Below are 12,088 nucleotides of genomic sequence, written 5' to 3'. Positions count from 1 at the left end.
CGGACGTCACGGTGTTAGATGCTCCAAGTTCATTCTTTACCAGCTAGGGGAGATGGGCCAGGCTCCTATTCTCACCTACTCTTGACTCACCCTCCACTTCCGCCTTTCCTCCTTCTGCCTCTCATGGGAACTCCAGTTCAGGTTCTCATGGGGCGCTCTCTCCCTGGGGTCCTTTTGCCACCACTCCATGTCTGCCCTCAGACCAGCCTCTCCCTGTGTTGAGCTAAAGCTGCAGCCTGCCTGCAGGTACCACTCTCGGGTTGCTGCAGGTCTCCCGCGGCTGGACTAACATGAGTGGAAACTGAGGGACCTCCTGTTGGCAGACCCAGTGCAGCTGTGATGCAGGCCCTCCATGCCTAGGAGTTGCAGGGGTGCTGGCAGTGGGTATTCGGCACCTCTCACATTGTTGGGCACCAGGCTGTCATATTCTTCTCTGAAACAAAAGTCCTAGCCCTTACCAAAAGCCTTCGGCCTATTGAGGCCATAATACTTTTGTGTTCTTAAATTTGTTCTATGAGATTTTACTTCCCTTAGTCTGAAAGAGTGAGGGAGGGAGGGATGAGCATTGCCCCAGAGGATGTCCTGGGTCATGTTCCTTGGAAAGACCCCTTTTCCCTAGGGAGCCCACCAAGACGGTAGGACTGCAGGGTGGTCAGTGGGGTGGGTGGAGAATCTGCTCAACCCAGAGCTTAGCCTTGAAGTGACCTTACCCTCAGATGGAAAGCCCAAGATTGCAAGGGGTCTGCAGAGCGAGCAGTGCCCTGGTAAAGAGCCAGCTCCTAAGCACCCGAGCTCCCTGTCCACACAGGTGTGTGAGCAAATGCAGCCAGCTCCCAAGGGGCCGCTAAGCAGTGCGGAGACGTGCGCTCAGGACGGTTGGCGGGTGTCAGGCCAGCCCTTGGCGCAGCTGCAGCAGTTTGTCACAAGCCAACCCTTTTTTAAGTACCTAAAGACTTTTCATAAGAATCTTAGGAGCCCCTCTGATAAGCCCTTTTTCTCTCTGTGTTTCAGTGGCGCCAGTCTCTAAAGTTGATAAGTATCGTTTCCCTGTTAGCATAGGCAAAACAGAACCGGATTCAGCTAGTTTGTAAAATGGTAGCTACACAAAACGTAGAAAATCAGAAGTCCGAAGGTGAACTGCGTTCTCCTCTCTGCAGTCACCCTAGGACTAGTGAGGCTGGGGTGGCTGCCACTACTTAGCCCTGCACCTCAGCTGGGCCTGACCCTCCAGCAGCACCGCACCAGCCACCACCCTCTCCCCGCCGACGTGTGGCACTTGGTCAGTTAGTTGCTCCCTGGGCCCCAAGGTCACACATCAGGGACTTGATGACTCCCTTTAGCACAGTCATCCCAGACCCGTGTCAGCTAGAATTCATTGGCGAGTGGTGCCTGCCCGGATAGTCTGGGCACTTCTGCCTGTCCACACCCAGCAGCCTGCGCCAGGTCGGCGGCGGAGTTCTTCTGTGAGCTGGACCGGTGGGGCGAGGAGACCAGGGAAGCCCGTGCATGGTTGTGGGTAGATGCTGACTCCGACGTCTTCTCTTCCCACCTTGCAGTAAGAGCTGTACCATCGGGATGGTTCTCCGACTGTGGAGTGACACGAAGATCCACCTCGATGGAGACGGGTAAGGACATAACTTTTGGAGATTATTCCGCTGTAGATCCAGAAGTGTGAGATGATTCAGGCATCCTTGGATAGTTAGTCACATGTTAGCGGAAGTGGTGGTGTTCTCCAGGGAGTCTCACAGGGTGTCCATTCTGTAAGGGAGTTTAGGTGGTGTGGTATTGGTGAAAGTGTGTTGCTGGAGATATACCACGGAATGAGGTTCGAGAACAGCAGCTCACTGGTCGTCCTCCATTTACCTTCGCTTGTCACTGTGAGCGCTGTGTAGGGCAGGGTCCTAAAGTTCACAGGTGAGTAGGTTACCGCAAGTGCCCACTGTTTTGGGAATTCCAGGAAGAGACATGCAGCTGACAGCCATAGCAGTGCTTCGGGTGGGGCCTGCGGAGGGGATTGACACAGCCTGGGGAGGCAGGCGAGGGATAAAGGGCTGTCTGTTAGGTATGCATTTGCTTCCAGGAGAATGCATGAGTACGATGGTGAGTGGAGAGAAGTGACATAGGAAATTGTCCCTGCACTGAGGTTCCAAGCAGGTAGAAGTTATACAGCTTCAGCGAGAGGCCTGGAAGGGGAAAACAAATTTAATTTGTTGAGGTGGTGGGATTCTGGGAAGATTTTCCTTTTTAAAAAAATTTGTCACTGGGGAGATAGCTCAGCGGCACAGTACCTGACTGGCAAGCATGAGGTTGTGAGTTCGATTCTCGGTACCAAAAAAAAATTTGTCTTCCATTAATGTATTTCCTTACAATTACAGGAAGGAGAGGGGAGGAGTGTGGAGGTAGTAGGTGGCCAGGGACAGCTGTAGAAACATAAGAGATGGTGTCAAACGTCCTACTTGCTTCTCCCTGACTGCTGGACTTTCAGTGTTTGGCAGAGCTGGTCTCGCTGGGTTAAAAACAAGACTTCCTATATGGGAGGGGATTTTTTTCAGCTTTTGCCCATGTTTCTGCTACAGTGGGTGCTATGATGCTTCATCAGACAGCTCGAGATGAACTTTCTTGTTCTCAGAGCACACAGTGATTAAAGAGGTCTGATTTCTCATCGTGGGTCCCTTTCCTTTTGTTTTTCGTTCTCAGTGGGTTCAGCGTGAGCACAGCCGGGAGGATGCACATATTTAAGCCCGTATCTGTCCAGGCCATGTGGTAAGTGGGGTTTTAGGAACTTGTAACTCCTGCAAAAATAGAGAAACCCCCTCTACTAATAAGCTTATTTAAGGGTATGTGTGGCAAAATACACCTAATATAAAATTGGCATTTTAACCATTTTGAAACATACAGTTCAGTGCCATTAAGTGTATTCACACTATTTCCAGAACTTTGTCATCTTCCCAAACAGAAACTCTGAACCCCTTAACTCAGAACTTTTCTTTTCCTTTTCCCCAGGCCTGATAACCTCTATTCTTCCTGTTTCTATGTATGAGTCTCCCTATTCCGGGAACCTCAAATAAGTAAATTATACAGTATTTGTCTCATACCTTTCAGCATAATGCTCAAAGGGTTGTTCATGTTGTAGCGTGCACCAATTTTTTCCTTATGTGTTTAAAAGCCGAATGATACTCTGTGTATGAATGTATCACATGGTGTTTGTTCATCTGTTGATGGACATTAGGGTTGTTTCTGCCTTTGGGATAGTGTGAGTCATGCTGGTGACACTCTGTGTGCATTTATTGGAGGCTCTGCTTTCAGTTCCTTTGGGTATATACCTAGAAGTGAAGTTGCTAAATCGTGTGGTAATTCTGTGCTGACATTTTGGAGAATCACCAAACTTTCCCATAGTGGCTCTGCCATTTTACATTCCCATCAGCAAAGTATCAGGTTCCAGTTCCTACATACCAGTCAACTCCTGGTTTTTTCATTTGTTTTGGGGTGTGTGTGTGTGTGTGTGTGTGTGTGTGTGTGTGTGTGTTTGCTTGTTTTGCAGTAATGGAGATTGAACCCAGGCCCTGTGCATACCAGGAAAGCACTCTCCCCTTGAGCTGCATTCCCGGCCCTTCTTTTGTTTTGAAACATGGTCTCCCTAAAGTAGCCAAGGCTGCCCTCAAACTTGAGACATTCCTGCCTCAGCTCCTAGAGGGCTGGAATTACTGATGTGCACCAGTGCACCTGACCATCTTTCTGTCTTGTGATCACCGTCTTAACGGCTGTGAAATGGTGTCTCATGGTTTTGATTTGCGTTTCTCTAATGACTTGATGTTGAGCATTTTTTCATGCACTTATTTACCATTTGTGTATCTTCACTGGAGAGAAGTCTGTTCAAGTCCTTTGCCCATTTTTAAACTGCATTTTAAAAATTATTGTGGAAGGTGTATTTTTATATATCCATAGCCCGTGCTGATGAAATGTCACTTGTTCCATCTACTTGGTACACAGTAGTGCTGAGTTTTCAGTGAAGGGAACGGCATTCTGCTAGGCGTGGGGCAGCTGAAGATCATAGAACAGATGTGATTTTTACAAAGAGAAGCAAAAGAGGGTGACATAGTGAAATGTTTTCAGTGTCGTTTCTTCTGCCCCTCCGTGCTTCCCAGAGCCCCTCTTCAGTTAGCTTCTGTGGGAGGAGGCTTTGCTCTAAGCTGTGAGCATGTCGATGGGCTGGTGGAGAAGTCAGAAGTTCCCTTACTAGGATGATGCAGTCGATCGCTCTGCAGCATAGGAATGGCTTTTCTTTTCTGCTGTGAGGCTTCATCGTGGCTCCTACATTCAAGGATAGCACGGCTTCAAAAGTCAATCGTAATCCTTTGGAGTTAATAAAGGAACGTCAAGTAACATGTGAACCAGCCTGTTTGGGAGAGTTACGAAGTTTAGGGGTTTGTTGTTATCTTTTACCCCTCTGGAAGTGACGAAGGGTGTCCCACGTGCTTGTGGACACGGTTGAGGTACACATCCTAGAGACTGGCTCTGAATCCTGCCAGCTGTTTCCGGCTGCCAGCTGTTGCACGCACGCCCTTGTATGTAAGCATGTGAGTCCTTTATAAACCTCCCCACCTTAAAACCTCTGTCACAGGGAAAACCCAGCACTTGTGCCTTTCCAGGCCTGACCCTCCCCACCTTCACCCCCAGGTCTGCCCTGCAGGTGCTTCACAAGGCCTGTGAGGTGGCTCGAAGGCACAACTACTTTCCCGGCGGCGTGGCACTCATCTGGGCCACCTACTATGAGAGCTGCATCGGGTCGGAGCAGAGCTGCATCAACGAGTGGAATGCCATGCAGGACCTGGAGTCCACGCGGCCCGACTCCCCGGCGCTGTTTGTTGACAAGTACGTGTGGCACCCAGCTCCCCGGCCCCAGGCCCGCCAGGGGCACAGCTCCCGGAAGAACCTTGATGGACCATCACCTTCCCAGAACCAGCTTATGCTGCAAGGATATAATCTGGGGCCCTGGGACCCCTTGGGCTGCTGGGTGTGTGGCATATGCCCCATGTAAAAGTTAGAGACAAATGATGAATGTGTTTGGGGAACAAATCCCTAACTTCATCAGACCCCAGAGGATGTGCTGTTGTCTTTTTCACCTTCCCTGGGCAGTGCTGTGTTTGGGCCTTTCCTTTGCACATTGCCAGGGTCTTAAATGTCCAAAGCTTCCCTCTCTGCTTCTATAGAGCTCGTGAACATGATCTCTGTCTCTTCAGGTGCCTTAATCCAGGAGTCTGCCTTTGCAGCAGCGATAGTGAAGCAGATAGCCTTTGTCATATGGTCACCAGTGGTGCTAATGCGGCCCGAAGCCATGCTCTTCAGAGTTTAGTTTGAGAGAAAGGAAGGAAGCTGTTTTCACGGGTCAAGAGCCTACTCCCCAAGTGTCACATTCTGCTGGAACACTGTTTTTTTTATTTTGCTTTGTTTTGTTTGAGATAGGATCTTGGTATGTAATTCAGGCTGACCTTGAACTCATTAGGTAGCCCGGGCTGGCTTTGAACTCTTGGCAGTCCTCCTGCCTCAGCCTCCCAAGTGCTGGAATTACAAATGTGTGCCACTATGCCCAGTTTGTGTTTTTTGCAGTACTGGTAATTGAACCCAGGGCCTGCACACTGAGCTATATCTCCAGCCCCTTTTTTTAATGTTTTAATTTAGGGTCTTGTTAAATCAGTAGGTAGGTAGGCTTGAACTAATGATTCTCCTGCCTCAGCCTCCCAGAGTACTGGGATATAGGTATGCACCACCATGCCTGGCTGGTGCTGAATTGAAGACAGCTGTGGGCAGGGGGGAAGCAGCCCAGATGACTGGAAGCCACATTATTCAAGTGTGCACAGAAATCATCAGAAGGTGTGGCAAGAAGTGATGTTACTTTAGGTAGGACTGTCCTGGTCTTGTGTGACCCTGGGAAGGGCTGGTATGTAGAAGTTATAAGGAAGGCATAGATGTTGGTTCCGTATGAGAAGGACATGACAGGAGCTGGGCTCGGGGCAGGACAGGCCGCTAGGACACAGCAACAGCTGCATATGTGGGCATGTTCAGGAGAGACGAAAGAGTGGAACCTTCTGGGGCAGCACACAGGCAGATCCAGCCCCCAGAGACTGGCGCTGCAGAGCCTGAACAGGGAGTGAGTTTCCAGACTGCCGTCTGTCCTCCTCGCTGCCTTCCTGTCCGTGGCACCTCCTACAGGAGTTGCGCATGGAGCAGGCATCCACACCTCTCTCAGCCCCACAAAGCAGCACCCTGGAAGTGGGCTCTACGTGCCCTGGCCACGCGCACTATGCCCCAGAGCAGCTGGTGTTTCTGCGGCCCCTGACCTTAGGCATCCTGTGGTTCTGTGCTTCCCTAAGTGTTCTTTCTTTCCAGGCCCACTGAAGGGGAAAGGACTGAGCGTCTCATCAAAGCCAAACTGCGAAGCATCATGATGAGCCAGGATCTCGAAAATGTGACCTCCAAAGAAGTAAGAGGACTCTTGCTCTGGTAGCAGGCCAGAGGGGTTTTAGGCTATACATGTGTGCAGCAGAATCAGGCCTGACCAACACCGTGTCATCTCCAGATCTGCTTACCCTCTCTTACAGGCTTTTCTCTGCCTTTATACAAGGGCAACAGGACTTTGTGGAAGGCACACAGGCCTCGGAGTCTGGCTGTGTGTTTTTTTTGTTTGTTTGTTTGTTTGTTTGTTTTTGTACTAGGAATCGAACTCAGGACCTTGCGCTTGCCAGGCAAGCACTTATGCCTCTGAGCTATGGCTGGCTGTCGTTTAATTCCAGAGCTGCCACTACTAAAACTGTGAGACCTTGGATGTGTTTTTGCCTTCTGTGAACCTTTTTGACCTTTCATGACAATTCCATGAGGTGATGGGTTGCACCAGGAACATTTATCCCTCCAAACACCCACTGACACACAGGCATACACAGCCATAGTACTGGGAATTGAACTCAGGAAGTACTGATCTACATTTCTAGCCTTTTAATTTTGAGACAGGATGTCTCTAAGTTGCCCAAGCTGGCCTCAAACTTGGAATCTTCCTGCCTCAGTCTCCCAAGTAGCTGGGATTACAGGTGTGTTACTGTGTCTGGCAGCATTTGCTGTTAATGCCCTTCCCACCTCTTCTGCCCCACATTGCCTTGTGTTTTATGTGAAAGACAAAAAATTGCCTTCAGCCAAGGATGGTGGTATACACTGGGAAGCCAGCACTCAGGAGCCTGAGGCAGGAGGATTTCTGTGAGTTCGAGTCCATCCTGGGCTGCAAAGTGAGTTCAAGGCCACCCTGAACTGCATAGCGAGACCTTGTCTCAAAAAAACCAAAATACTTCTTTCTTTAATTACAGGTTTATAATTGAACAGCAAGTTGCAAATCCTGGACTGTCTTCTCTCCCTTTGATGTTTTTCTTGAATCAGTTGGGATTTTTTGTTTGTTTTACTGTTCCTTTTTGTTCAAGGAATGCAATGAATTATAGTAACAACTTAAAACTAGATGGAGATAAATGATTGAAATTATTGTTTTAGAAAGTTATATAGGGGCTGGGGATTTAGCTCAGTGGCACAGCACCTGCCTGGCAAGCGCAAGGTCATGAGTTGATTCCCGGTACTGGAAAAAAACAAAAAACAAAAAACAAAAAAACCCGAAAGTTATATACTTTTTTTTCTTTTTGTCTTTTTGAGACAGAGTCTCACTATGCATTTCAGGCTAGCCTTGAGCTCACTTTGTAGCCCAGGCTGGTCTTGAACTCAAAACAATCCTCCTGCCTCAGCCTCCCTAGTGCTGGGATTACAGGTGTGCACCACCACGCCTGGCTTAGTTATATACATTTTAATACTTTTATTTGGTGCTGGGAATCAAACTCAGGACCTCGCACTTGCCAGGCAGGCGCTGCACCACTGAGCTAAATCCCTGGCCCTTTAATACATATTTTATTAATATATTTTAGAAATCATACTGTGATACCTTCCCAGGCAAAAGAAAACTGAATTTACAGTCTCACAGTGATATATTTGATATTTAATTGTGAAAAGATAAATGCATTAAACTCAGTAGAAAAGATCTTATGAAAATCAGATTCTTTATTTGAAATCATAAATTTCCCCCAGTTGGATTTACTTGGAGGCTGAGTAACGTGAATTCCTGCCACCCACGCATGTGCTGCTTGCATCTAAATGCATTACTCGGGAGGAAAATGAGAAAGAGAGAGAAGGAGAGAGGGAGACAAAGAAAGAAAGCACCCTATTTGAAAACAGTCACAGTTTGCCTTTTGATTTTAATTACTTGGAGGTGGACAGCTTTTTTAACAGATCACTCTTCCTAACATTTCCCACTTTGCAGATCCGTAACGAGTTAGAGAAACAGATGAACTGTAACTTGAAAGAATTCAAGGGATTCATAGACAACGAGATGCTGCTTATCTTGGGACAGATGGACAAGCCTTCCCTTATCTTCGATCACCTGTATCTCGTAAGAGGCACAGCCCAGTGGTACCTGTTTTGGGGATCATAAATCAGACCTTGTTTGGAGCTTGCAACAAGTCAGAAGGAAAAAGTTTGAGTCACTGGAGCTCCCATCCCATCTCTGTTGGGAGCTCCCCTTTCTGACCCCGCCTCTGGCCTGCAGCCTACTGGTCTGCTCTGGCACCAGATGTTAGAGGTGCAGCCCCAGCCAAGCTGCAGGGTTGCTGGAAGTGGGGTGGCATAGTTAGCTGGCATGTGTTTTCAGACCCTCACGGCCCTTAGTCCTCTTCACTCGCTACAAATAGGCCCCATCCAGTTACCTCCAAGTGGCTCATGGGCCCAGGGCCCCAGTTAATAACATGTATACCCACCGAGTCCCAGAACTGTGCCCAGGCATCCAGAGACACAAGAAACAGCATGCAGCCAGATTGCCAAGTGCATCAGAGCTTCCCCTCTGAGCCTGTCCAGATGGCTGCTCCCGTGCACTGTGCCCGAAGCCCACGGGTGGGGGCCACGTAGGTCATGAAGTTCTGTGTGGGTTGGGCAGCTTTCTGCACCTCAGGTCATGCTGAGTATCTCTGTGCTATAAACTCTATAGAAGGCAACTGGCAAGCTTTCAAAGTCAGAGACTATAGAGGAAGGCATGTTACTAAAATTAGGTAGGAGGCCTTGGGGTAGAATAAAAGTCAGACCCAGCAGGGCCAAGTTCCTGTGCCTCTGCCTCTCCTGCTACAGGACTTGGAACGTACCACTCTGCCTTCCTCCTTGACTTAACCAGATGATTATGAGCATTACATAAAGTACACATTGAAGGTGCTGAGTGCAGGGTCAGGAGGCACTGTTATAAATAGTCTGTGTGTGACGGGGAGAAAGTACAACCTGGAAGCTGAGGGCGAGTGTGGGCTGCTGAAGGCAGGAACACTGCTTTAGCCTGTAGGAAGTAAGTGCATCCTCCAGAGGTCTGTGCCATGACACCTACCTAGCTATATGTTTTGATGCGTTGATATGTGTATGTCTATCTGTATATATTTCATATGTACACAGGAAGGTGTATATACATGTGTGGATTTGAAGACTGTACAGTACATTGAAAGATAAGGCAGGGAGCATTGGCACTGATCTTGTCCCTGCTGAAATCCTTTGGAAGGCACCTCCCTCCACTTTCTCTGTTAGGTGGTGGTCACGGTTAGAAAGCCTTTGTGGAGCATTCCAGAGAGAGAGAGAGAGGTTGATTACATGCATATTGGAGGGGTTGGTGTCTATGTCACTTTTTCCATGAGAGCTCTATTAAAGCTCTATTAAAAATTTTTAGGGTTGGGCTGTCACATATGCAAACCCATTCTGCACTACACTGCCAGCTTGGTCAGAGCCCTGCAGCACGGGTCCCAGCAGGGCCTGTCCACTGGGGAACTCAGGAAAGGATGGCTGCCGAGAAACCAGGACTCTGCATGCCTTCGCCCTTGGTTACTCTGCCTCAGTCTGCGTTTCCTAAGACCAAAGTGACTGTTTTCGCTTCGTGTTTCCCCTCCATATTTGCTGAAAGTTCAGGAGTTGAGGGTTTGTTTTTTAATGATACCAGTTCTTAAAGTAGTATGATTAAAACATGTTTTTGAAGGTTGGAAATATAAGTCAGTCTAAAGGAGAAAAACACCCCCCAACCCTGTCTCACACAGGCAGTGGTAGGTGCTCTTAACATTTTGGTTCATTTACTTTCCCATCTGATGTTTTTTGAAGCATTTTGTTTTGTTTTTTATAGTGCTGGAAATCAGTCTCAGGGCCTTGTCCATTGGATTTTTTTTTAATGGTTACATAGTTTTTTTATTTTCCCTGAGACTAGGTCTCGCTGTGTAGTTCAGGCTGGCCTCAGACTTGCAATGATTCTTCTGCCTCAGCTTCCTGAGTGCTGGGATTACAGGCTTGCATCACCACGCCCAGCTGGTTACGTAGCTTTTTTAAAAAGAAAAAGCCAGATGTGGTAATGCACACCTATAATCCCAGAGCACAGGGAGGCTGAGGCCAGAAAATGGCATTTTCAGGCTCAGTCTGAGCAGCTGAGCTACTTAGTGAGACCCTGTCTCAAAATATGTTTAAAAGTGCTGAGGATGTAGTCCAGTGCAAAGGCCCTGAGTTCAATTCGCAGTACTGTAAAGAAGAAAAAAAGAACAGGAAATAATTATATTCTTTGTTTGTGCACTTTTGTACCCTGCTTTTTTTTCTTTTTCCTCATGTGGTATTTCCCTGTGTGCCGCTAAATAGTCTGCAGAAGGCTGATTTATTTAATAGCTCCATCATAAGGATTCATCCTCATTTATTTTACTGATTTCTTCCTGTTGGACCTTTGGGTTGTTTCCACTATTTTATTACAAATAATCATAAACATCCCTGTTCCTAAATCACTGTGTGAATTCTGTTACTTCCTCGGGATAGCATTTTATAAGTGGAATTACTGGGTCACAGGGTGGGAACTTTTTAAAATATTGCCAAAATGTTTCCCAGAAAAGGTAGAACGATTCCCGTCTCTATTAGTGGGGCAGAAGTTGCCAGTCATTGCCTCTGGTGACCACAGACCTGGGAAAGGAAGTAATGAGAAGGGAACAGGTTTCCCTGGATTTGACCTTCCCACAGGCCGTGGGAGACCTGCATGGATGCCTGCACCTTCCAGTTCTCTCCGAGGCCAGGGCTGTGAAAGGAAGCCCCACCATTAAGGCTAGGGTAACACATGCCTCCCACAAGCAGCTCAGAGGCTAACTAACACTTAACAGGGGTTTGTGTGATCTGTCCCCCAGGGTTCTGAATGGAATGCATCCAATCTGGAGGAGCTACAGGGCTCAGGGTGAGTCTGCACCCCTTGTTTTCCCCTGTCCTTCTGGGCAGCTCAGGAGCCTTTGCTCCGCCAGCCATGGAGGCTGAGACCTTGGGCTGCCTGCCTCTGACTGACCAAACCCTGGGCGCTGAAGTGGCCAGAGGGGCTGACTTGCATAGCTGCGCAGATGTGCTTCAGAATGCCACGTTGTGAATTCACAGGTTTTAGGTTTTCCTGGAGTCATGTGATTGTGTATGGCAGGGAGGAGCTTTCTGAATCATACTCACATGGCGTAAGATGGCCTAGCTCTGACAGGGCTCCAGCTCCCTCCCCCACCTCACTGGCCGGCAGAGTCATTGACAGTCCTGGTGTAGATGCACATCTCTGCTGGCCATTTGGCCAGTCAGCAGCGCTTCAAACTGCAGGCCCTTTCTGAGGTTATATTTGGACCTGTGGGAATCTTGCAACTAAATAAGTTTAGGCAGAAACATATGCCTGTCTCTGAGAAATAAATGCTCAGCAGCAGAAAGGAAAAACGTTTAAACCTAGACCTTGAAGAACAGATGTCTGGACTTTTTTTTTTTTAAACAACATAGCCACAAAATCACCATTCTGTGGGTCTAACATGATGGCGTTCGTGAATTACTACATTTGAAAACCAAGACTAAACAAATCTTAAAATATATCTTTGAAACTACTAGTTAAGCAGCGGTCAACAGAGTATTCAGATATGGGGTAATACTCTGTGTACTTGCTTCTCGTTGGGAGCAAGTAGGTGATTTTTAAAGGTATCTTTAAAAATTATCTTTTAATGTTTTA

The 12,088-nt window shown here is 47.8% G+C and overlaps 1 protein-coding gene across 1 annotated transcript in view; it reads left to right on the top strand.

Moving 5' to 3' along the window:
- Ssh1 (slingshot protein phosphatase 1) overlaps positions 1-12,088 on the top strand; it is a gene marked incomplete at its 5' end in the record, with an annotated part of 57,494 nt that overhangs the window by 32,928 nt on the left and 12,478 nt on the right. The window contains 6 exon segments of the mRNA XM_013520441.1: positions 1,557-1,625; positions 2,698-2,763; positions 4,678-4,872; positions 6,388-6,481; positions 8,345-8,473; positions 11,253-11,299. Of these exon segments, the coding sequence (XP_013375895.1) occupies positions 1,557-1,625; positions 2,698-2,763; positions 4,678-4,872; positions 6,388-6,481; positions 8,345-8,473; positions 11,253-11,299 (600 nt within the window).

Source organism: Chinchilla lanigera, unplaced genomic scaffold, assembly GCF_000276665.1.
Source record: "Chinchilla lanigera isolate Chin_1 unplaced genomic scaffold, ChiLan1.0 scaffold00054, whole genome shotgun sequence".
Taxonomy (NCBI): domain Eukaryota; kingdom Metazoa; phylum Chordata; class Mammalia; order Rodentia; family Chinchillidae; genus Chinchilla; species Chinchilla lanigera.
Note: the sequence above shows the minus strand (reverse complement) of the source record. Positions and strands in the feature narration are given on the sequence as shown.